Source organism: Gekko japonicus, unplaced genomic scaffold (assembly GCF_001447785.1).
Source record: "Gekko japonicus isolate JY-2015 unplaced genomic scaffold, Gekko_japonicus_V1.1 scaffold2304, whole genome shotgun sequence".
Classification (NCBI taxonomy): domain Eukaryota; kingdom Metazoa; phylum Chordata; class Lepidosauria; order Squamata; family Gekkonidae; genus Gekko; species Gekko japonicus.
In genome coordinates this window covers 202178-228202 of record NW_015173743.1, presented here as the reverse complement: position 1 = coordinate 228202, position 26025 = coordinate 202178, and the positions used below count along the sequence as shown (strand labels likewise).

The window sequence follows — 26025 nt, the reverse complement described above, 5'->3', positions numbered from 1 at the left end:
GTAGAACATGGCGCAAATGGGCTTTTGGTCAGGGAGGGACAGTGCCATAGAGCCCAGCCACCCTCCAAAACAGGCATTTTCTCCAGGGGAACTGATCTCTATAGACCAGAGATCAGTTGTAATTCCAGGAGATCTCCAGACCCCATCTGGGGGTTTGCCAACCCTGTGTACAAATTTCTGAATTCAATATAAAAACATGCAGGCACACTTATGGACACACACATATGTATGTGGAGGAGAAAAACACTGTCAGCTGTGGGTCAAATGCAAGAGTGTGTGACATTTCTATGGAAAGCTCAAAGATAAGTGTTATGTCTTATATCATTACATGTTAAGCTTGAGACCATGGCTAGGATTGTAAGCTGCAACAATTCTATGGGCTGTTGTGTAAATGTACCCAATCAGAAGGCAGAGAAATGTTCAGGAGGGAACGAATCTGATTGGGTGTTATCCCTGTAATCTCATTGGGCCCTAACTGTTCTAGCGTGTGGCTACACCAGCCGGGATAGTTTAAAAGGGAGCTATGCTTCACTGTTGTTGTTGTGTGTTCTCTGGTTGTTCCTGTTTACTTCAATAAAGCTGATTCTCTGTTACTTACGACACGGTGTTGAGTTCCATACTTAACAATAAGCTCAGTGAACAGTGACAGATAATAACGCTTAGCACTGACACTGTCTTCGAAGCACTCCTCATACATTATCCCATTAACAGCCTATTAAAACCCCTAGTGTTATTTCCCCATGTAACAATGAGGCATTCAGGCTGGGAAACAGTAGCTCCACTAAGGTCACCTCTTGAATTAATTGCTGATTTGAATTGGGGATTTCCTGACTCGCAGTTGACTTTTTTCAGCCCCTATAGTTCATATAGCTCGTAAAATACGAATTGATTTCCCACCTGGTTAAACCAGCTGGGCCATACGCAGGCCTCCTCACGAAGGGTCAGCTCTAAGCCAGAAGAAGCTTGGGTCTCCAGCCTCCCCACTTTCATTCTCCTGGCCGTCTGGTTGGAGGATGTGACCAGGTTCACAATGTCGTAGTTAGCTACCAGTTCCCTGTCCTCGTCGAAATGCACCTCGTCCATCGTTGTACTGTTGAAACGGATGCCTCTTAGAAAAGGATGAAGCTATCAAAGAGACAAAAGGCCCCAACATTATCAACACAGGCAAATAACCCGAATGTGTCACTCCTGTCCTTCCAAGCTCCCATTCAGTTTCTCTGACAGACTCCAATGTAGTCCTTGGTCTGGATCCCACAGGTCTATTATGCAAGTGCTGGCATATTTCGCCCACACAAAGTGCCTTCCTTTGATGGGAGAGGGGGAAGTCTCCTTTGGCCAGTGGAAAGTGGGATCCAACCCCTTGGTCCTATAAGCTAGTGCTGATGAAGCACAACAGACGGGCTGTCTTGTAGTAAAAAAACATGCAGGAAAATCAACACCTCATGCACAATTCCACAGCACAGTATGATATACCAGAAAAACAGATTTGCTGGGGCCTCTCCAACCCTTTTTTTTTTCAATAACATTTTATTGATATAATACAATAGTATTAAGAAAACATAACAATCACATTTTTATAACATTAGCCTAGTCCATAATGAACTAAAGAACAGTTAAACATATTAACCAGTACAATATGAATAAAAAATGTAAGGTGGGCATCTTTGGAATTTCAAGTGGGGGTGGTGAATACCACCTCAAAATGGCAGCAGCAAGAAATGGAGCCAAACTCAAAATTGCTCCCACAGAAGCCAAACAGAATAACTCCCTCTTCACCCTATCTGGGAAGAAGAAAAACCTGGAGGAGTGGAACCACACACTGACTAAGGGAAGCCCAGTGCTTACTAGTCTCCTCATCCTCCAAATAAAACACTTTCATTTGAATGAAGGCAGCCAGTAACAAGCCTTGCCTTACAATAACCCCACCAATGTTCTCAAAATCTCTACAGGTGTCAAGGGAAGTAATGCTGGTACAGTGGTATTCCCAGATGCCATGTTGGGGAACCCTGGTGTAGTGTGTTCACTGACCATCAAAACACTACGTGATGGAATTATCCAAAGTACTAAAATAGATCAGTTTACAAAGTTGGTATATTTACTGGATGGAGAAATAGAACATGAGATACAACAGGAGAACTCTTCCATGGATTTGAGTGTTTTTAAACATTAATTTGAGTGGTTTTTTAAAAGAAGCACTTCATTATTTAATTGCTCTGTTCTTCATAAGCTTACCCTTCTCTTGTAGACTTGGCACCGCTGAGGCAGATGCCAGTTGCAGAAACAAGCTTTGCAATTTTTGTTTGTTATGTGTTTTGTCATTGTCAACTGATTTGGTTTTAGACCCACTGAGCTGCTTTTCAAAGGCAGACCCACATAAAGTACGTTAGAAGAATCCAAACTCAGTTTTGAATCATCCTGACTGAGAGCCTAAATAAAAGGAATTAGTGCCTGAAATAAAACAATCACTGCTTGTTTCAGCTACAGTTTCCATGGATTCCCCTTCTCTTACCTGCCATGGCTCTATATGCAGCAGGTCCAGTCTCTCTCCTTTAACCTTTACCCTGCGTTTAGATGTGGACGTGACCATGGCATGGAAGGCATGTGCCACAACATAGACAGAGTTGTAAACCGTGTAGCTGTCAGCAGATACGTCTTCAGGCCACGCTGGGGGGAAGCTGTCCAACCGATCCTTCTGCTTGCATCTCCTCCAGGTCTTCCTTGACCAAATAAGGTTGGGAGTGAAGCAATCAAATATGCCTGACCAAAAATGCTCCATTAGAGTGTTATCTTGAATCAAAAAAAGATCCTGGGATACAGACTTCTTGTTGGCTTGGACTGTAAAGGACAAAGCTCCATGGAACCATTTGATATCCCAATAGGCAAAAGACATGCTTAAAGTGAAGCCCCACAGAGCTGTTGTGACCCAAACTTTCCCTATGGCAATGCCCATTTGTTCTTCCATTTGCATTAGCAAGAGTGGCAGCACAAGCATCGAATCGGCATCCCCATAATAAATGAGAACATTGGCTCTCCTCTGTGTAATGTGTGCAAAGAAGAGGAGCAAGCTTTCTTGGAAAAGCTCAGAAATCTTTTTTTTTAAGGCATCCGAGTGCAGTTTTGGAATCGTCTCAGTGAAGGCTACGCAAATATCACTCTCAGAGAAGAGCATCTTCATGGTTCTCACAAATCTATCACCTCCATCATCGTAGGGAGAAATGAGGCCGACCCAAATCCAACTGAAATGGAGGAGCAGCTTGACTATCCCCGTATATTGTGGGGCTTCGTTGGGGCTCATCCAGTAGGAAGAAGGGAATAGGATTTTATCATTTAGAATATGGTTGACAAAACCATACGTGAGCTAGTTAAAAAGAGGAACTGACGTTTAGTGTTGGAAATAATGTTCAGGCATTGAAAGTGTAATACTTTTAAAAATATTTATTTATACCCTGCCTTTCTGTGCAGTGTGAACCCATAGTGGCTTTCCTCAGTCTCCTCTCCCCCATTTTATCCTCACATTAGCAACCCTGTGAGAGGAGAGGGGCCGTGGCTGAGTGATAGAACATCTGCTCTGCAGGCAGAAGATCCCAGGTTCAATCCCCGGCATTGCCAGCTGAAAGGACCAGGTTATGTGAAAGACCTCCACCTGAGATCCTGGAGGGCCACTCCCAGTCTGAGCAGACAATACTGAATTGATGGATCAAGGCTCTCATTCAGTATAAGGCAGCATAACGTGGGTTAGGTTAGGTTAGGCTGAGTGTGTGACTGGCCCAAAGTCACCCAGCAAGCATCGGTGGCAGAGTAGGGATTCGAACCTGTGTCTCCCAGATCCCAATCCAGCACTCTAACTACAGGAAGGAGGAGAAGGAGGAGTTGATTGTTATACCCTGCCATTCACTACCTGAAGGAGTCTCAGAGTGGCTTACCATCACCTTCCCTTCCTCTCCCCAAAACAGGCACCATGTGAGGTAGGTGGGGCTGAGATAGCTCTGAGAGAACTGTGACTGGCCCAAGGTCACCCAGCAGGCTCCATGGGGAGAAGGAGTGGGGAATCAAACCCAGCTGTCCAGATTAGAGTCCGTCACTCTTAAGAACACAATTTTGCTCAGGAAACTGTAACATTTTCAAGTAAAAGTCCAGCATCCTCAATGAGCACCTGGTTATACACTCATTTCACCAATCTTCCTCAGGAGTAATCCTATTATGTTAGAAGGTGTCAGCCTCTTGATACAGCTTAACTTCTTCTTTTTTTGCTTCCTTCAAATAGTTCCAGCTTAACTTCATTTTTACTTTCTTCAAATTATTACAGTTTAACTTCTTTTTTAATTTCCTCAAATTATCCTGGAACAAACATGGTTATTTAGAATGGAAAGAAACATGAAGCTGAATGGAATATAGTTTTGTAATAATTTTTAATTTTTTTAAAAAAAGTTATTAATAATGTTTAACTTTAGCCATTTTAAACTTACTTCCAGTTCCATTTTAAGTGTTTAAATTAGGAGCAAGCCAGTTAATTAATTTCTAATCGTAGCAACCAGTCCTCTTTTTTTAATCTGTCTAGAAGCCTTCTTTTTTCAAATTGGCTGGCAAATGCTCTCTGTTTAACGTTGCTGGCTCTATTGCTCCCTGATAGTTTATAGGAGTAACATTTCAGTCTTCTCTTCTATCTGGCTGGAAGCCTTCTTTTTAAATAAGCTGACAAATGCTCTCCACCTCTCAAGATTGGAACTGAAACTCTCAAAAAACTGTTCTGATTAATTCCATGCAGCTGCATAGTGAATATCACTTTCTTAAAGGTATAGAACATTGACAAGGTTGCTGAAGGATAAACTCCTATATAATACATTCACTTTTAAATACATTTATGTGTAGTCTTTAAATGAACTGGGCTCTATTAAATTATCTTATAGATCCATTTTCAATTATTACAGGTTAACTTCTTTTTGACTATCTTCAGATTATCCTGGAAACCAACATGCTGTTCTAAATAACCATGTTTGTTCCAGGATAATTTGAGGGAATTAAAAAAGAAGTGAAGCTGCGATAATTTGAAGAAAGTAAAAATGAAGTTAAGCTGGAACTGTTTGAAGGAAGCAAAAAAGAAGAAGTTAAGCTGTATCAAGAGGCTGACACCTTCTAACATAATAGGATTATTACTCCTGAGGAAGATTGGTGAAATGAGTGTATAACCGGGTGCTCATTGAGGATGCTGGACTTTTCCTTGCAAACGTTAGAATTTCCTGAGCATTATTGTAAAAGTTTTAATTGATATACAAATTGATGTTCATAGGAATTATTAAATGTTATTGTCAATTTTATCACAGTATTTCTTTGTCTGATACAATTTCCTGTAACTGTGATCCCTTCTGTGGTTTACTCAACATCCAGGTGGTGGCTGGAGATCTATTAGGATTATACTGATCCCCAGGCAACAGAGATCAGCTCCCTTGAAGAAAATAACCACTTTGGAAGGTGGACTCTATGGAATTGTACCCCATTTAAGTCCCTCCCCTCCCCAAACCCCACCCTCCCCAAGCTCTGCCCCCAAAATCTCCAGGTATTTCCCAACCTGGAGTTGGCAACCCTGTCCTAAACATTGCAAGGACACCTTGGGATAAACACCATTGTCTTTCTGGTTTCCTCTAAGGAAAAACAGCTCATCCGTGGCATGGAACTCAACAGGAGTGGATTTTTAAGTGCCATAGGGAGCTGATGGGGAGAGAAGCCAATAAAAATAGCCTCTCCCTACTTACTCCGTTTGCAGGAACACTGCAGCAAACACATTACATATAACTTAGTTATCACATAAAATAGTACTCTTTTGTATATTTACAAAGTCTGAACCTTTCTAGTCTGTATTTTTAATTTGCTCAGTGAAAACATTTATATCCAATATTTGGGAGGCAGGCTACTGCACTCAAAGGTATCTTCTTTCGGACCACTGGCAAGTAGGAGAAAAGAAAAGAAAAGAAAAGATGAAATTAGCAAGTAACAAATCTGTGATAAACAAAAATGAGGATGTAACATCGACAATGTGTGTGTGGGGGGTCATGTCTTTACTAAAATAGATAGGAAGTGAATATTGCTATTAGTGGAATTAACTCAGTTTCACTGACCATTCTGAAAAAAGTAATGTCCCCCCTCAAATTACTTTTCACATCCCCTTCTGCCCAAATTCTCAATTGTCCGTTTTCAAGCCCCAAGTAACAAAAAACAAAAAGCCCCCTGCCTCAGCCCTCACTTTTCTAGAAAGGCTTAAAGAGGGGAAATTTGTGTTGATAGTTTAAAGAGATTTTTACCACAGCTTTCTTGAGAAGATGCCAACAGATAATTCCAGAAACGAGAACATGGTTACGTAGCTTCCCTGTTCCATGAGCCCAGCATCACACGTTAATGAGACTTAGGGTTACCATATTTGGAAAAGCAAAAAAGAGGACATATTTCCCAACAGATTACTTCAAACAAGTGATCACTATAACAAATCTCCTTTGAAATACCCCTACTATATAAGCTGTGGTAATTGCTACCGACTAGGAATATTCCTAACCTTTCAACCCAGAAAGAGGACATTCTCATCAGGTTTTTAAAAAGAGACCTGTAAAGTACTGGGTTCGCGGCATGGAGGACTCGGGCTACGACGTGCATTCAGACGTATTTATTGTACTTCACAACAAGACAAACTAAACGGCCCTGCAAGGCCAACTATATACACTCTACCCAGCACACCTATTCCCATTGGAGGGTTTGAATTTCCTGCCAAGGGTGCTATTGGTGGACTCGAGGTGAACTAGGATCCTAGGTCCCCTTTGTGTTTGGGGACCAAGCTCCTGCTTTAGCCACGAACCCCTGGTGGCGGTCCGCATACATAGCAAGCCCAAACGAGGATGGATATAAAAATAAAGAGGACATGTCCTCTAAAAAGAGGACATCAGTGGTAACCCTATAAGACTGCAATTATCACAGGCAGAGTTCGAGCATCATGTCCTTGCCCCCATCCCCCATTGTTCTCTGTACACACCTGAGGGAGTTTGTAGATGCCTAACATTGTTGCCATCTGGAGAAAGACCTCAAAGTCCCCTCCTTGAATAACTGCCAATGGATTATCCTGCCTTCCACACCTGAAGTTAGGAACCATCCAGTGCCCTGTAGAGAGCAGGTCTATCGTGGCCTCATAAGTTATCCTTGAGCTGAAACAGTTTTCATAGATGCTGTAGCCCAGAGTTATATTGGGCAAGAGCTGGGGATTGGCATTGATCTCATCGATGGCAAGCAAGAAGGCCAGGACATGCTGGTAATTCTTTTCCACAAGCCTGCAGGGGAACATAATGGCAAACATCAACCAGAGTTAAAGTACTAACATGAGTCCTGCTTCATCAGTGAAAAATGGATCAACTATTGGGTGGGTAGAGAAAATTTTGTGCTTATAAAGACCTGGTCAGATGAGGTTAAAGGTCCATTTAGACCAGCATTCTGTTTCCAAAATCACTGGAAGATTTCACAAAGCATAGCATGAAGGCAACAACCTCCCTGTTTTGTGGGGTTGCCAACACTGGGCTGAGAAATTCCTCAAGATTTGGGGAGGGGGTGTGAAAGAAGAAGAAGAAGAAGAAGATACTGTAAACATTAACAGATTTTATACTGTAAACATTAAAAGATATTATACTAATGCTAATTACAAATACCAGTTAGTTAGCTGAGAGCCAGTGTAGCTAGGCTACATGGGCTGTTCATGACAGGGCAAAGTAATGTAACACCAGCTAATTTAAAACTTCATTTCTCAGGACTGTTCTGCTACTAAATTGGCAACAGGCTTCCTGTGTGGAGAAGCCTGTGGATATAGCAGAAGGCAAACAGGAGAAATTTTACCTCTAACTGCTGCACTGTTAGGAGCCAAAAAGCTCTCATTCCTTGCCTTGCTAATGAATGATACTGTAATGAAATTGAAATGCTGAGCTGCCACTGATATCATAGCATTATTGATTTCATACAATGCTTTAAAAGGAATATTTGACAAAAGTTAGCTGTGGTCAGCGAATAGCTATTCAACGATCCAGCAACAATATTTGGCCAGCCAATCAACCAGAGTGCCAACCCTACATACCTACACACATACATGCTTACAGACTTCATTTGTACCCTTCCATCCTCCACAATAGGGATCAAAGCGTCTTATAGCTTACTCTTCAGTGGCCCAAAGCCAAACAGCCATTTTCCATGGCAGAATACGGCTACGAACCGAGGTCTCCCGGATTCTGGTCTGGAATTCTAACTGCTACATTCAGGGCTCTAGAAAGAACATGATGGGCCCATGAAGTTGACGGGTAAGAGGTACAGGAGAGAGAAAAGGAAATACTCTCTTTCTCAACAAGTAATTAAATTGTAGAATCCATTGGTAGTGGAGGTGGTGAAAGCTACAGATAGCTTGAAAGGGGGGATAGACAGATTCATGGAGAGGAGAGGTTCATCAGTGGCTACTAGCCATGGTGAGTAAAGGGAAGCTCCATATCCAGAGGCAGGAAACCTCTGGAAACCAGAGCTAGGAGGCAACATCAGAGCAAAGTATTGGCCTCTGGTCTCATCCAGAATTGCTGTTCGTATGCTCTATACTGGAGCTTGTGTCATTTGTAACTCCCTGAGTGAATCCTCTTGTTTTTCTCATCACATTGCAAAGCACCCTTTGGAATGAAAGGACAAGGGAGCAGCAGAGGTTAACCAAAATATAGACTTTACTAGCAGCCAGAAGTGGCTGAGAACAAATCAGCCAGCAAGCAAGACTTACGGAAAGAAGTTTTTGATGGGGTCATAACAGAATGTATGTGATGGGTACACAGCTGTTCTCGTAGGTACAACTCCGGTAATAAGGTAATCTCCTGGTCTGTAATAATTACTTAGATAAATTTGTAGACCTGAGAGATCCATTTTTTGTTTCACTGGGACCCAACAAGACACGTGAAGCAGTAGAAGCAGCAGCAGCATTTTGGGCACAGGCAAGCAGTAGATTCATTCCTTCTATTAGTTCTGTATCCAGTCAAGAGCATTAGCAGAAAAAGCTGCCTGGACAGAGGTCAAAATTCCTCATACTGTGTCTGACTTCAGAGATGAAGACCCCATAGCTAGCTTTAGCATGAACAGAGATAGCATCTAGCATCAGAATGACACAGACCAGCTATGCCTTTTAAAAATGCCAGCCTTAACTCTGAGCAGAAGAAAAGTTTATATAGGCCTCTTTCGAAACTGAGTACAAGGAATGATCAGCTGTTACAATGGATTTCAGTGTTTTTCTTACCGATCTCTGAAGAAGACCTCTGGAAAACCCACCAGGCTTCTGCTGGAGCAACAATCTACACAATGATTTCGATAATTACAGGTGAAATAATCACATCCCCAAAGCCTGTGACTCTGTTTGTGGCCACATACGCAGGTGCACAGCAGGAGAAAACATGTTTTCAAAAGTTCACCAAAGCCATGTCGTACTTTGCTAGGGGACAGTTGCTCATCGACTGGTGCTTAGTGGGCAAAAGTTCTCAGAAGTGCAGAGAACAGTTTCCATGTGAGTCTATTTATTTGAATTCAGTCTTTCTTCCTTTACTAAGACTGGTAGGGTTGCCAGCTTTTAAACCAATCTCTCTAGCTGACCCTTAAATATCAGTTTGACCTACAAGCCATTATCAAGTGATGTTATTTGACTTGACACTGTGAAAAGCTCCACTGTCAATCTCCACCCATTCAACTTCTATTATGATTCCTTCAAAACATTTTTGTGCTACTTTTCTATCCCAATCGGGTCTTTAACATGGCAAACGTCAGAACGTTAAAACATTTCAACATTAAAAAAACCAAAACATATGCAATAATTCAATGAAAATATATAAACACACATAACAGTAAAACCAGGGAGGAAGGGCAACAACAGTCAATTGGGGGTTGGTGAGCCAAACAAAACAGAACAAAAAGTCTCCACCCACTGGCAGATTATGACAACAATAATGAGAGACAGATGAATCTCCTTGGGGAGGGAATTCCAAAATTTTGGTGCCATGACTGAGAAGGCCCTTTCTCCAGATGGCACCAGTCTAGGTTCAGATGGCAGGGGCAACTAAAGGAGGGCCTCCAAAAAGTGATTGGAGTGGATGGGAAGGTTCATATGGGAGGAGGGACAGGATTATCCCCCCATCCAGTTGGCAACCTTAGCCTCAAGGCAGCATGCACAGGGCTCAGGAGGTCTGCCCACATTCACGCACTGCAGCTTCAACAAGACCTCTGTATCATACGCCTTCCAATCAAACCCTGGGACCTAGCACATTGCTTAGAAAGCTGGATACTTTCTGAATTCCAGAATGATAGAATTATGTACCTCAGATTATAGGCTTTTAAAAAAAAAAAAAAATACACCTCATGTATTTGTATCAGTTTATTTAAAGTTTAGTAGCCCATAGGTCATACACCATTTTAAAAAATTAGGAATTTAAAAGAACAGTAAAACAGAAATTTGCCACATCCACGATGCAATTTTGGCAGAAGCTGCTCAGAAGTAGTCTTAATCTTGATGCATCAGAAAAAGATGAATATTTCGAAAGCCATTTTCTTAAGAATCTTTCTCTTGCTGTTGCATGTTTTGGACAATAAAAGAAAACATGACACAGCGAGTCAAGTTCTATCAAAGGACAGTCACAATAGCACTGGTCCAGAGGGGTCTTGAGAAAACAGCCCTTCACCTGGGCTGTTGGAAATGCATTGCAGTGTGCAATCATATATGACCGTCTCAGTTTTGGAATGGTCAACATGTTTCAGTAGAGAGGCAAGTCTCTACTTTAGTGGAATATTTAATTCCTAGATGAAGTGGGGAGCATTTTCATCTAGCATCTGTTTGAAGGGCATCCCAATCATTTTGGAGCAACTTTTCTGTGAGTAGCGTTTGTCTTCTTTTAGTTAAATTCTCTGTCTTCCTTAAGCCCAATTAGCTTATTTTCACATCTACAGCATCATTTCATTTTGACCAACAACATAGGTTTATAAGATTATGCATGGGAAAGAGCAGGTAGAGAAAGAGGTACTTTTCTCCCTTTCTCACAATACAAGAACCCGTGGGCACTCCATGAAATTGCTGAGCGGTCGGGTTAGAACGGATAAAAGGAAGTACTTCTTCACCCAAAGAGTGATTAACACTTGGAATTCACTGCCACAGGAAGTGGTGGGTGCTACAAGCATGGACGGCTTCAAAAGGGAATTAGATAAGCATATGGAGCAGAGGTCCATCAGTGGCTATTAGCCACAAGGTATAGCTAGGGGCTCTGGGGCAAGTGATGCTCTGTCATCTTGGTGCTTGGGGGGGTCAACAGTGGGATGGCTTCTAATGTCCTGGCCCCACTGGTGGACCTCCTGATGGCACTGGTATTTCTGGCCACTGTGGGATACAGAGTGTTGGACTGGATGGGCCTTTGGCCTGATCCAACATTGGCATCTCTTATGTTCTTATGTTCTTAACATAAGAACATAAGAGATGCCAATGTTGGATCAGGCCAAAGGCCCATCCAGTCCAACACTCTGTATCCCACAGTGGCCAGAAATACCAGTGCCATCAGGAGGTCCACCAGTGGGGTCAGGACATTAGAAGCCCTCCCACTGTTGACCCCCCCCCCAGCACCAAGATGACAGAGCATCACTTGCCCCAGAGTCCCTATCTATACCTTGTGGCTAATAGCCACTGATGGACCTCTGCTCCATATGCTTATCTAATTCCCTTTTGAAGCCGTCCATGCTTGTAGCTGCCACCACTTCCTGTGGCAGTGAATTCCAAGTGTTAATCACTCTTTGGGTGAAGAAGTACTTCCTTTTATCCGTTCTAACCCGACCACTCAGCAATTTCATGGAGTGCCCACGGGTTCTTGTATTGTGAGAAAGGGAGAAAAGTACCTCTTTCTCTACCTGCTCTTTCCCATGCATAATCTTATAAACCTCAATCATGTCACCCCTCAGTCGTCATTTCTCCAAGCTAAAGAGCCCTAAGCGCCTTAACCTTTCCTCATAGGGAAAGTGTTCCAACCCTTTACCATTCGAGTTGCTCTTTTCCGCACTTTTTCCAAAGCTATAATATCCTTTTTAAGGTGTGGTGACCAGAATTGCACACAGTATTCCAGATGAGGTCGCACCATTGATTTATATAGCGGCATTATGATATTGGCTGATCTGTTTACAATACCCTTCCTAATAATCCCCAGCATCATTGACGAACACCTCTTTGGGTAGATTTAGGGTTGGATAACTGCCCCTCATTGTTTATTTTAACACGCAGTGAGTTTTCTGAATAAAGATTCATTACTAACTTCAATAATCTTTTAGGCATGCTTGTAGCATTTAGTTTGTTCCATAGGCATGTGTGCGACACAGAGTAAAAGGCAGCCCTTAGATCAATGAAGGCATATAAGGAGCCAGGTACATCTAGTGCATATTTGCTTATCAGCGAGGCCAGTGTGAAACAATGATCTACACAAGAGTAGACCTTTCTGAAGCCTCCTTGTTCGTCATCTAGTATCTTCTCTTTGTCTATCTAGCACTGCAGCTTTTTCTGTAGGCAAGATGCATAGATTTTGCCAATCACTGCGAGAAGGCTAATTGGTCAGTAGTTATTTGGGTCAGCTTTGTCTCCTTTTTTGTATATAGGAGCGACCAGCGATGTTTTCCATGAAGCTGGCATGATTCCGTCCTTATTAATGAGTATAAATATGGGTGCAAGCACTTGAGCCCACCAGTCAGGAGCTATTTTTAGTAGTTCTGCAGGAAATGCATCAAGGCAAGGAGATTTTCTCAGTTTTAAATTTTTAATCAATTTAATTATCTCACGACATGTGACATGTTTCCATTTTGGAGTTTGTTTAAGGTTGATTTCAAAGTTTAGGTCTGGTTCAAGGTTATGCTTCCTATGAAGCTTTTCGAAATGCTTTTCCTAGATTGTTGCTGATATGTGAGTTGCAGTGTTTCTTCTTGGCTTCAGCACTGGAGTAATTAGGTGCCAGAGAGAAGTACTAGGTTTCTCTTTAGTGGCTGCGATTATCATATCCCATGTGGATTTCATGGACTGTCGCTTCTTTTCCTTCAGTATTGCTTTGTATTTCCTTCTGGCTTGCATCAATGAGTGTCAAGCAGTGGGTGTGTTGTTATAATTTAAAAGTTTGTAATTTCATTTAATTTGATTTTTAGCACTTCTGCAATCTCCGTCAAACCAGCTTTTCACATGGCAGTCAGGTTTACTTAACTTTTGTTTTCCTCTTCCACTATTTAATAAAACCAGGTTGAAGAGTTTAATGAGTGCTGACATTTTTTCCAGAGCTGTGTGGCAGTCTTGTTCTGTCAGGATTTTCTCTTTTAGTTTTTGTGCTTCCTCAGTGTGGAGTATTGTTATAGTGACTTCAGCCAAGCCTTTGGACCGCCTCCGCTTAGTGGGCAGTGCCTTGGAACCAGTTTGGCTAATACTCAGATTTGGCATAGTCTCTAGTGATACTTTGATGGAAATTGGGAAATGATCACTTGTTGCCTGGTCATTTACTTTGAACTCCCATACTTTTGAACGGCTGGAGTCTTTAATCAGGAAGTAATCGATAACGCTAGCACCTTGTAAAGTCCCCAAAAGGATCGACAGTGCTGTTTCCATTTAAAATCACCAGTGGCAGTCTGGAGGCCATGTTCACCAGATTGGCTCCCGATCTGTTGATACCTTTATCTTTAGAATGGTGTGTTCCTTCTGTGGTGTTATGATAGAGGAAATTTTCTTTCCAGAATTTGGAGTGGAGCAGTTCATTATCATTTGAGCCAATTCTGGCATTGAAGTCCCCCCCTATTATCATAAGAGCTTGTGGGTGGCTGCTTTGTAGTTCTAGCAGATATTCCTCTAAGATCGTCCACTGGATATTAATGTCTGTTTTTGATGTTTTAGGGGTAAGGTAGACATTTACCAGTAAGCTCTCTTTGGGACTGGTGGCTGTCTTCACTGCCACGGCTAGAATTGTAGGTCAGGGAGGGAGAAGGAACGATTTGCCCAAATTATTGGAAATAAAACATAGTAACCCTCCTTGAGGACGTCCTTTTTAGTTTTTCAGCAGGTAGACAAAAGGAATTATAACCAGCTAGGTCACAGGGGTGGCATAGCCAGGACTCCTGTATCATAATACAGTCAAAGTTTGCCGGTAGAGAGAAGATTTTAGGATCTAACATGGCTTTATTCCATCCAGCTATATTCCAGCTGATAATTTTTATGTGCTTTGAAGAGGTATTTCTTATATCTTGTGATTTGCTTGATCTAAAAAAATCAATTTTGTTAGCTACTTGACTGGGGACGGAGACATTTGATATAACTACTTTTGGTGAAAAGGGGGCTGAGCTTGGTTTCCAAGAAGGTGCATTTTTTGCTTGCTCTGTAAGCTGAGTTTCCTCACTATCCTGTTTTTTTCTCATGAAACATCAGAAGGTAATTCATTTTCGAGTAGTGGTGAGCTCCGCAGTTCTTTCCTGTGTGCATGTATTTTTTTGGCCTGTGAGAAACCTTGCTTCTGTCGATCTTGGAAAATTTGTGTATGTTCAATGATTGGACAACTTTTGATTTCTCTTTGAGTCTGCTTTTTAGTTTGGATAGGAGGCTTTTTTGTATCTCCCTTCTGTTAAACATTCTCTAGAGGGGCATCTCTGGATTTCAAACTTTGTAAAGATTTTTTCAGATTCAGTATAGCAGTCTCTAAGTCATCAGGTTTCCCTGCAGATGTCACCTTGGAAGTGCTATGAGCCTGAACTTGCCCTCGGTTTTCATTTTTTTCCTGTATCTTATCAGTTGCCTGCAAGCAAGGTTTTGCAGCTGCAGAGACAGCAAGTGGGGGACTCAGCTCCTTCATGGAAAGAAGAGGAATTATGTTTTGGTCGCAGAAGACTCTGTTAGCTGTTATTTCAAAGTTGCTTAATTTTTTTTTCATTTTTAAAGAATTGTTGGAGCAGCTCAATAGCTGTTAAACTTTAGAAGTAACCTCTTGTAATAAGAAATTCCATCTAGGTCTAAAGACTGGGGGTTCTATATGCAGTAGCTGGCTCAAGGAGTCTAAAACTCATATCTTCTTTGTCCAGCATCCTCTGTTCATATAGTTTTCTGCAACCGCTGCCTCTCCTCAGCAGCATTTAAAGGATGTCTTTAAATGCTGTTGGGAAGAGGTGGGGGGGAGGCCTAGTGGCCGCTTTGGGGGTTGGGGCTTCCCCCACCCACCAGCTGACCAGTGGCAGGAAGGAGCCCCCCCGTTTTGGGAAACCCCCATTGAACGGGGGGGGGGGTGTCTGGCAACCCTACTCACATCGATACATCATAGAGCAAAGTTTGAGCCCAGTGACGTCTTTAAGGTCAACAACGTTTAATTCTGGGTATAAGCTTCCATGTGCAGGCACACTTCTTCAGATATCTGAAAAAGCATGCATGCACACAAAAGCTTAGACCCAGAATTAAACTCTGTTGGACTTAAAGGGGCTACTTTGCTCAAACTTTGTTCTGTTGCTACAGACCCATCACGGCTACCCACCTGAACTGATACATTATGTAAGAAAGAAAAATGGCAATCATATCATTCCAGATTACTTTATTAACATATAATCAGAATTTCTCATAGGCTTTGCAGTATCGTAAAGACAGAGAGGAAATATCACAATAGTGGCTCAGAACTATGCCTGTGGCAGCCATGTATTACTGCAGGGAAACTAGGCACAGAATATTACAATATAAAAAAGAGATCCAGGAGCGCTTGCATTTTCCCCCATCACCATACTGCCAGTTTGTTTCCCTACGTCCTCCTACCCATTCAATCCCCTCTCTCCTCCTAGGCACGGTAAGGAGGAGGAAAGGGGGGTGAGCAAAGGGAGGAAAGGCAGAAGGGTGGCTCCAGTTTCCCCTTGTTGTCTACTCCTGGTGGCCTCCACCACCACATTTTCTAGGCTGTTTAGGGCTATTAGGACAACTCAAAATACAACCCTAATTCCATAATTTATTTATTTTTGGCTACATCTGTTCGTGAGCAGACATTGACTTTTATAAGTCCTTGTGCCTCAAAATGATTTTTTAAAGGATTAAGATTTTGCTGCAAGTCAGGAGATTCCCGTATGTGTAGACATGACTTTGGACTTTTGGAAGTCCTTGTGTCCCAAAAGCTCCCATAGCGTTTTCAGGTCGAATGTTAGAGCATCCCCCAGTGACATGCCCAGTGCCATGACTTAGCCTCTGAGTGATGTCATCGTGCTGGGCACATTGGCCGAATCCAGGCACTTTGGTGGTGGAGTTTCCCCTGCCGGCCAGATTGAGGCCGGCACACTGGGGGCCCCTAGAACTGGCAGCACTACCCAGAGATGGCAATCCCAGGATTTCTGAATGTGGCTTTCTGAAACCCACAGAGTGAATACCTCTACTCTATCATACCTGTGACTGGCCCTATTTTGTGGATTTAACTTTCAGCATAAGGGGACAGACCTTGACCGAAAGGGATTTTTAGAAGCTTAAGATCTCCTTTTCTTCATTAGACATTCTTTTGTATTCATTCCAGGCCTCAGTATTACGACATAGCATTTAGGCAGAAAAATGCAACCCAGTAAACCAGTACTGGAAGCCAACATAGAGAAGATCTGCACAGCTACCATGTATTTCCCCTTGGAGCTCAGATAGGTAGGAACAAAGGAGACCCAAACACTACAAAATACCAGCATGCTAAAAGTGATGAACTTGGCCTCATTGAATGCCCCAGGCAGCTTCCTGGCTAGGAAGGCTACAATGAAAGAAATGGCGGCCAGGAAACCCATGTAGCCAAGGGCACCATAAAATATGGCGACAGACCCTTCACTGCATTGCCAAATGATCTGTCCACCCTGGGAGTGCATGTCCAGTTCTGGGAAGGGAGGAGAAAGTCCCATCCAAAGGATGCTGACAACAACTTGAATAATAATGGAACAGAAAAGGACAATAACAATTGCCATACTCTTCCCCAGCTGTCTCCTGTTCCCTGGCTTTGTGGCCCTGAAGGCCAGCACCACAGTGAGCGTTTTGGCTAACACAGAAGACACAGCCACTGAAAAGATGGTGCTGAAGACAGTTTGGCGGAAAAGGCAGGTCACCTTCCTGGGCTGGCCAATGAACAGGAAGGATGACAGAAAGGAAAGCAGGAGGGAGACGAGAAGGATGTAGGAGAGGTCTCGGTTGTTGGCTTTGACTATAGGAGTGTTGGCGTATTTAATGAAGATGCCTAAAACAAAACCTGTGCTTAGAGCCAGTAACAGGGCAAAGAAAACCAAGGTGATCCCCAGAGGTTCGCTGTAGGACAGAAAGACTGTAAGCTTCGGGAGACATCGATCTCGCTCCTTGTTTGCATACTGATCTTCAGGACATTCATCACAGTGATTTGCATCTGGGGGGAAAAAGGAATTTCAGAAGAACATAAGAAGAGCCCTGCTGGGTCAGGCCAGTCATCCATCCAGTCCAGCATCCTGTTTCCCATAGTGGCCAACCTGTGGCCCTGGAGGGTTAAACAACCAGGCCTTAGAGGACAAGGCCTTCCCTTGCTGCTGCCTCCCTTCACTCTCAAAAGCAGGTAACCACAGAAGGACTTCTCCCTCACAAATCTGTCTTTCAATATCAGAAGCTCGAGGTTTATCGCTTATCCATCAGAAGCTCCAAGTATTATTTTATTTGGTTTATTTTCTTTATATACCACCCTCCCCACAGGTGGGCCCAGGGTGGTTTACAACAATCTTAATGTAATACCATGAAAACAACTATTAAAATAACACATTTAAGACAACAAAACTATAAAATACTGTGCAAACAAGTTAGTTCCAATGGCAGTGGGTACTCCGATATCTATTTGGATCCAGGCCACTGGAGGGGAGACAGCCAGGAGGAAAGAGGGATGTCTGCCACCTCAACCAAAGGCCAAGTGGAAGAGCTCCATCTTGCAGGCCCTGCGGAACTGTAATAGATCCCTCAGGGCCATGATCTCATATTCAAGCTCATTCCACCAAGTGGGGGCAAGGGCCGAGAAAGCCCTGGCCCTGTTTTTTTTTGTTTTTTTTTTACACTTTTATTTATAAATTTCCATCATATAACATACTTTTCTCCTTCTATCATTTCACTTGCTTAACAAGACTAATTTCCATACTTTTATACATTTTATATATTCAAGTCAAACCTTCCCTATTCATTATACATCCAGTTGTAAAATCTTTCCCATCTTTTCATAAATACACTTTCATCTTTCCCTTAAATAATTAAAGTTAACTTGTCCATTTCTGCAACTTCCATCAGTTTCTCTAATGTCTCCTGTCTTGTTGGGACTCTATCTTGTTTCCAGTACTTGGCCAATAATATTCTTGCAGTAGTCATTATGTATGTTAATTCATATTTTTCGTTCGGATTACATTTCTCTGGTACCATATTCAACAGTGCTATTTCCGGGGTAAGGATTATGTTCAACTTCAAGATATCGACTACAAGTCTTTGAATCATTTCCCAATATCTCTTGACTTTCTGGCATCGCCACCACATATGAAAAACTGTCCCTATGTTTTTTGTACATTTCCAACATGCTTTAGATGCCATCGGGTTACATTTTGCTATCCTATCAGGGGACCAATACCATCTATGGTAGACCTTGTATATATTTTCTTTATAATTAATCGCTCTTACATAATTCAACGATCTCCAGGTATTCACCCATTTCTCCCTTTCTATCGTGTAACCTAGGTCTTTTGACCATGCTAACATATTTTGACTAACCATTTCATTTTGCATATAATCCTCCAGCAAGAAACCATATATTCTCTGAATTAATTTATCACTTGAAGATAACCAAATCTTATCCAGTTGTGATCGTGTATCTTGAAAACCTACTGCCACATCCTTAGCATATCTAGATCTAAGCTGCAAGGCTTCCCATCCTGTTAATTTTATATTATATACTGTTAATAACGTGTCTTCTGATTTTAATTTGTTGTTTTCATCTAGCAGTGTTTGATAACTTTCTCTGTCCCACGGATTAATAAGAGACGGTTTTATGTATGCTTCTAGTGGTGAAACCCATTTAGGGGTTTTCTTATAGTACTGTCCTTTAATTTCGTTCCATAGCAATGAGCCCCTAACCGTATGTTGTTTAAAGTTTGAATGGATCTTATCCTTTCCATACCAAACGTAGGCATGCCAACCCATATACAGGTCATGCCCTTCCAGATTTAAAATTCTAACATTATCCAGGGTTAGCCATTCTTTAATCCAGGTTAAAGATGATGCTTGATAATATATTTTCCAATTGGGCAATCCAAAGCCCCCCTGCTCTTTTCTTTTTTGTAATAATTTCCATCTAATTCTTGCCTTTTTTGGGTACCAAATAATTTTTTTATCTCCTTATCCATTGCTATGAAAATTTAGCGTTTCTTAATATGGGTACCTGGTTGAGGTTAGTCAGATGTTCCTGGAGCCGGGGACTGGTAGAAGATGTTGATTTGTGGACCTCAGTGTCCTCTGGGGCATATTTATTGTAACAGGGGTATAGCTCACTTTCCCTATATCTCAGGTTAACAAAGATTCATTGATAAATACAGAGTTCAGTGCAGGAATATTTGCCTAAAAATTTAAAGGTAGTTCCAAACAGCCCGAGAAAAGATCTAATTGTTCCAATCTTTTCCGAAGCCTGCTTTCAAGCCTGTTTTGTGGGACATAGTTTGTGATTAAGGGAGTGTGGCCCCAAAATACCCCACCATAGCTACAGGTTAGGTGCTAATTGCCATCCATGGCTAGGAGTGGAAGTGCAGCATTCTGTGGGGACTTAGAGGATCAGGCTACAACCTGAATTTACTTGGAGCTGTTCTCTGAAGTAGTTCCTTAAAATGTATTCACAGCTGAAGATAACATTAAATGTCACTCTGGGGAGGGGGGGAATCTGCACCTTGACTTTCCTGGACCTTGTCAATGTGACCTCACTTCAGCAACATTTCTCGTCCAAACTTTCTACCAGTGCTTTCAGGGTGAAAAACTGTACCGATGCCCATGGATTCTTCCGGGCCACTGACCTGCCTGCATGGCCACAGTCCCTTCCATGCACAGAGAACAATCATAGCAGCAAACAAGCCGTCCTTCTGGCACCACCTTGCTTCTTCCAGGCTTGCAACTTTCAGAGCATGTTGAGCGGGGCCTTGTCTGGGGGACAGAATCATAACACAAGAATGTAGGAAGAGCCCTGCTGGGTCAGACCAGTGGTCCCCGTTTGGCACATGTGTCTGTATACATAAAGTTAGATATACCAGAGAACAGCCTTCAAAGATTATTCACAGTGAATAGAAATCCCATTCTATCCTCTGCTAGCCCTTGCTTCCCCTTCTTAGAGGGACTGTGGCTCAGTGTGCAGGGACAGCGTGACATTTCCAGGGTGAACCTGGAAGTTATGTCATGCCTCTCTAGGATTCAGTGAAAACTCTATGATAAAACTATAGCGTTTCTGCTGGATCTTTGAGTGGCATGAAGGCACTTCCAGGCTGATCCTGGAAATATTATCATGCCGTTGAGCAACGATGATTTTTTTCAGCATCTTCCCCCCCAGTGGCTTACCAAGCAGAGGTTGGGGGGTTGGTGGCAACAGGCCTCCTGCTACAGTAGGTGACCTGGCAACCCTACTCCCCTCACTTTGCTGGCTCTCCTTCACCCCTCCTCCCCCAAACTGCTTCTCCCAGCTCTTCTCCCTCCCACAGCAGTTACAGTTTTGGGTTTCCCTCCCTCCTCTCTCCATCCCTGTTTCATTCCCACACGCAGTTGCTTCCTTCAGTTTTAAGGCACTCTTTGGGATTACTACAGTAGCCACCTGAAGTTCTTGTTACTGATTTTGTTTTTGTTTTTCTAAACCTCTCCTCTTCTTTTTTTTCCTTTACAAATATTTCTGATATTTATACCTTAGTCCCAAATAACTCTACCCTTTTTGATTTTTTGATCAGCACAGGGAGGGGTCATCTCGGGTCTTAAATACATGAGATATATATCCCATTCACAGCCTGGCAGTTCAAATTATCTTCTCACAGCAGATCAAACATTTCTCTTTATCCGGGCTTTTTAACGAATGGGTTCTTCTTCGGTGTTTTATGGTCTAATCCTAGCATGAGGCCTCATCTGTTACCCGTCACTTTTTATTGCTCTATTTGTTTTATGAGACCGTATTCCTCTTTAAATGGAGCTGCGGTGGCTCAAGTGGTTAAGACGCTGAACTGCAGGCTGTGGAAGGTCGGTAGTTCAGCAGCTCAAGACCCAGGTTTCCGCATGATGGAGTGAGCTCCCGTCTCTAGTTCCAGCTCCTGCCAACCTAGCAGTTCGAAAGCAAGAAATTGCAAGTAGAAAGATAGGTACCACTTTGGTGGGAAGGTAACAGCGTTCCATGCGCCTTGGTGTTTAGTCATGCCGGCCACATGACCACGGAAACATCTTCGGACAGCGCTTGCTCTTTGGCTATGAAACAGAGATGAGCACCGCAACCCTAGAGTCGGACTCGACTGGCTTTCGAGCAAGGGAACCTTTACCTTTACCTTTATTCCTCTTTAAATTCACTTAGCTTGATTTTATTAGCATGTTTTTATTGGCATATTTGGTTAATGTAGCAGAGTTTGCCCAGTCATAGCAGCATGACACTGAGTGCAGTAAATAAATCTCCCAAGGAGGATATTGCAAAAAAAGGTAAACTTGTATTTATTCAAGTAGATCCAGTTCACATTCAGATTGCAGTCAAAATAAGAGAAAGGTAACTGGACTGACAAGAGAAAAGAAGCCTAAACTTTGCAGGAAAGGGGAATTCAGAAAATGTGGGGTAAGGGGGGCTCAACATTCAGATCTATTCCTGGGGAAGCAAGATTTTGTGTGGAGACTTTTGCATAGTCCAGTTCCTTAAAAACGCCAATGCAGGGATTTGCCCGTCTGTGGAAATGATCTAAGAGTACTTTCCTGATCACAAATGGCCAGCATGTTCGGCATCATGTGCACGGGAGTTAGGCTTGACAGATCCCCCAGTTTGGCAGGGGTTGCCCAATTTGGAGGGGCGGGTGGGGAGAAGCCTTGCCCCCAAGAGTGACTACCCAGCCTCCTCCCCACCTCTTCCCAACAATGTTTAAATACATCTACTGGGGAGACGCAGGGTCCGCATGCCTGCACTCTGAGCTCTGAATTCGGGGCTCAGCATGCAGGCACGTGTGGCTCCCCCCCCCCTCAGCAGCATTTAGAAGAAGGCTTTAAATGCTGCTGGGGAGAGGTGGGGCTGGGCGCCTGCACTCCGAGCCCCAAATTTGGGACGTGGTGTGCAGGTGTGTGCGGCCTCCCCACCCCCTCTTCCAAGCAGGTTTTAAAAAGACCAGAGGTCATTTCGGGGGGAACGCGGGGGAACATAGTTCCCCCGGGTGAGGTGCAGAGGGGCGGGGCACAGGACGAAGCCCCGCCCCCTGCTTCCGGCCGCCCCGCTTCCGGCCCTCATTCAGCCAGGAGGAGGCAGGAGAAGAGGGAGGGTAAGTTGCTTCCTCCCTGCCTCTCCCCACCCCTGCCTGCCTGGGGCCAGGGAGGGCCTTCGCGGGGCTTCCTTGCACTCCCGCCGGCCTTGCAGGTCCACCGCCGGGCCCCTCATGGGGTTCGGCAGTGGAGCTGCAAGGCCAGCGGCGGTGGCCGGGACCATTGGGGGTGGGGTGTGTGGCCTTATGACACACTTCCAGTGATGTCAGGGGGGGTGGCATATGCTAATGAGTTATGCTAATGAGTTCCCCTAGCTCTTTTTCTACGAAATGACCCCTGAAAAAGACCCTTTGAACATTGCTGTGGAGATGCGAGGCCTCTGCTCCCCAACGTGATGATGTCACTTCTGAGTGACATCATCACATTGGGGACTCCCCACCCTCTCCAGTAATGCCCCCCAAAGTCCCCCGCTGGGGACTTTGAGGGGACCAGGCAACCCTAGCAGGAGTATGAGGGCATTGTATCTACAGGAGAGATCTGCAGAGATATATGTGTCCATGGAAGGCCGTGTTAGAAGAGACTGAGAGGACGAAGGGAGAAGAGAGGACAGAGGACAGCTCCCACGTTAAGACAAAGAGAGGCACCCCATTCAAAGAGATAACACCTCTACACAGAGTGATGTAGCACCCCCCCAATTCCCAGGCATGCTGAGTGGCTCACAACAACAGCTTGTATCTATCTATTTTACTGGGTTGTCTCTTTTACAGACTTATTTTATCATGTGAGCTGTAACTGAATTATTTTACTGCCCTGATGGGTTTGGTTTCTTGCTGTGAGCTGCCTCCAGCCGGTCTGGAGAGGCAGCATACAAATAAGGTTGCCAGCTCCAGGTTGGGAAATTCCTGGAGATTTGAGGGTGGAACATGGCGCAAATGGGCTTTTGGTCAGGGAGGGACCTCAGCAGAGTACAGTGCCACAGAGCCCAGCCACCCTCCAAAGCAGCCATTTTCTCCAGGGGAACTGATCTCTATAGAACAGAGATCAGTTGTAATTCCAGGAGATCTCCAGACCCCATCTGGAGGTTATTGACCCTGTGTACACATTTCTGAACTCAATATAAAAACACGCAGACATACGTATGGACACACACATATAGATGTGGAGGGAAAAAACACTGTCAGCTTTGGGTCAAATGCAAGGCTGTGTGACATTTCTATGGAAAGCTCAAAGATAAGCTCAGTGAACAGCGACAGATAATGACACTTAGCACTGACATTGTGTTCAAAGTACTCCTTATACATTGTCCCATTTAACAACCTATTAAAAAAAGAGCTAGTGTTATTTCCCCATGTAACAATGAGGTGTTCACGCTGGGAGACAGTAGCTCGACTAAGGTCCCTCTTGATTTAATTGTTGATGTGTGTTGCAAGGTCTAATTCAGTTGTTATAGGGTTAATCTGTTTACCTTGTGTGCTATTGTTTAGACTGACCTGGAAGGGAAACCTAGCACAAAGCCAATGGGAAGAAAGCCCAGGAAATCTAAGTCTGTTTACTCACAATCATTGGTTAATGTATTCAGGTGATTTCCTTCTAGGGGTCAAGAAGAAGAATCTCCATTGTTGCTGTTGCTGTTGTGAGACCGGGTGGTCAGTCTGTTCTGTAGCTGTAGAGATGTAGCCTTAGTTCTTTGTTATTTTGTATATTAACCTGTGTACCCTTCCCTTAGAAATAAAGATTTTTACACAGGAAGAAATGCCTCCTCTCCAGTGAAGTGAAGATCTATTGCAAACTCTGATTATCTAAGTATTTTGCCAATTTTTCCAATAGATTTGAATTGGGGATTTCCTGGCTTGCAGTTGACTTTTTTTAGCCCCTATAGTTTATATAGTTGTAACATACTAATTGATTTCCCACCTGGTTAAACCAGCTGGGCCATACACAGGCCTCCTCATGAATGGTCAGCTCTAAGCCAGAAGAAGCTTGGGTCTCCAGCCTCCCCACTTTTATTCTCCTGGCAGTCTGGTTGGAGAATGTGACCAAGTTCATAAGGTCGTAGTTAGCTACCAGTTCCCCATCCTCATCAAAACGCACCTCGTCCATGGTTGTACTGTTAAAGCAGATGCCTCTTAGAAAAGGATGAAGCTATCAAAGAGACAAAAGGCCCCAACATTGTCAACATGGGCAAATGACCTGAATGTGTCACTCCTGTCCTTCCAAGCTCCCATTCTGTTTCTCTGACAGACTCTGATGCAGTCCTTGGTCTGGATCCCACAAGTCTGTTATGCAAGTAGTGGAATTTTCCACCCGCATAGAGTGCCTTCCTTTGATAGAAGACGGAGAAGTCTCCTTTTGCCAGTGGAAAGTGGGATCCAACCCCCTTGAGCCTAGAACCTCAAGATGTGTTGTAGTAAAAAAACATGCAGGAAAACCAGCATCTCATGCACAATTCCACAACCCAGTATCCTTAGATTTACTAGGAAAAACACCTGGTGTAGTGTTCTACTTGATGGAATTATCCAAGGTACTAAAATACATCAGTTTACGAAGTGCATATATTTACCAGATGGAGAACCAGAACATGAGATACAACAAAAGATCTCTTCCGTGGATGAATAATTTGAGCGTGTGAAGAAGAAGAAGATGACGACGAAATTAATTATTTAATTGCTTTGTTTTTCATAAGCTTACCCTTCTCTTGTAGACTTGGCACCGCTGAGGCAGATGCCAGTTGCAGAAACAAGCTTTGTGATTTTTGTTTGTTTATGTATTTTGTCATCATCAATTGATTTGGTTTTAGACCTACTGAGCTGCTTTTCAAAGGCAGCCCCACATAAAGTATGTTGCAACAATCCAACCCTGGTTTGAAACCATCCTGACTGAGAGCCTAAATAAAAGGAATTAGTGCCTGAAATAAAGCAATCACTGCTCGTTTCAGCTACAGTTTCCATGGATTCCCCTTCTCTTACCTGCCATGGCTCTATATGCTGCAGGTCTAGTCTCTCTCCTTTGACCTTCACCTTGCGTTTAGATGTGGACGTGACCATAGCATGGAAGGCATGTGCCACAACATAGACAGAGTTGTAAACCGTGTAGCTCTCAGCAGATATATCTTCAGGCCAAGCTGGGGGGAGGCCATCCGACCTTTCCTTCTGCTTGCATCTCCTCCAGGTCTTCCTTGACCAAATAAGGCTGGGAGTGAAGCAATCAAATATGCCTGACCATAAATGCTCCATTGGAGTGTTATCTTGAATCAAAAAAAGATCCTGGGATACAGACTTCTTGTCGGCTTGGACTGTAAAGGACAAAGCTCCATGGAACCATTTGATATCCCAATAGGCAAAAGACATGCTTAAAGTGAAGCCCCACAGAGCTGTTGTGACCCAAACTTTCCCTAGGGCAATGCCGTTTTGTTCTTCCATTTGCATTAGCAAGAGTGGCAGCACAAGCATCGAATCGGTGTCCCCATAATAAATGAGCACATTGGCTCTCCTCTGTGTAATGTGTGCAAGGAGGAGGAGCAAGCGTTCTTGGGACAGCTCAGACATATAGTCCAA

General features: G+C 43.4%; 1 protein-coding gene across 1 annotated transcript; it reads right to left on the bottom strand.

Annotated features, from left to right (window-relative positions):
- Positions 1 to 855: 855 nt before the first annotated feature.
- LOC107120698 (vomeronasal type-2 receptor 26-like) lies at positions 856 to 25515 on the bottom strand. Its single transcript, XM_015423467.1, has 6 exons — positions 25438 to 25515; positions 24410 to 24613; positions 20068 to 20194; positions 16559 to 17411; positions 7016 to 7307; positions 856 to 1125 (listed from the first exon to the last, which is right to left on the bottom strand). Exons 1-6 carry the CDS (start codon positions 25513 to 25515, stop codon positions 856 to 858), a joined length of 1824 nt encoding a protein of 607 aa, XP_015278953.1.
- Positions 25516 to 26025: the final 510 nt, after the last annotated feature.

What these genes read in the sequence shown, in the direction of transcription:
- LOC107120698 (XM_015423467.1), bottom strand. Translation starts at nt 25,515, where the DNA reads ATGGTCACGTCCACATCTAAACGCAAGGTGAAGGTCAAAGGAGAGAGA. An exon ending in CCATTCATGAGGAGGCCTGT is followed by an intron (nt 20,195 to 24,409) that starts GTATGGCCCAGC and finishes TCTGTCCCCCAG; the next exon opens with ACAAGGCCCCGCTCAACATG. An exon ending in GACTGTGGCCATGCAGGCAG is followed by an intron (nt 17,412 to 20,067) that starts GTCAGTGGCCCG and finishes TTTTCCCCCCAG; the next exon opens with ATGCAAATCACTGTGATGAA.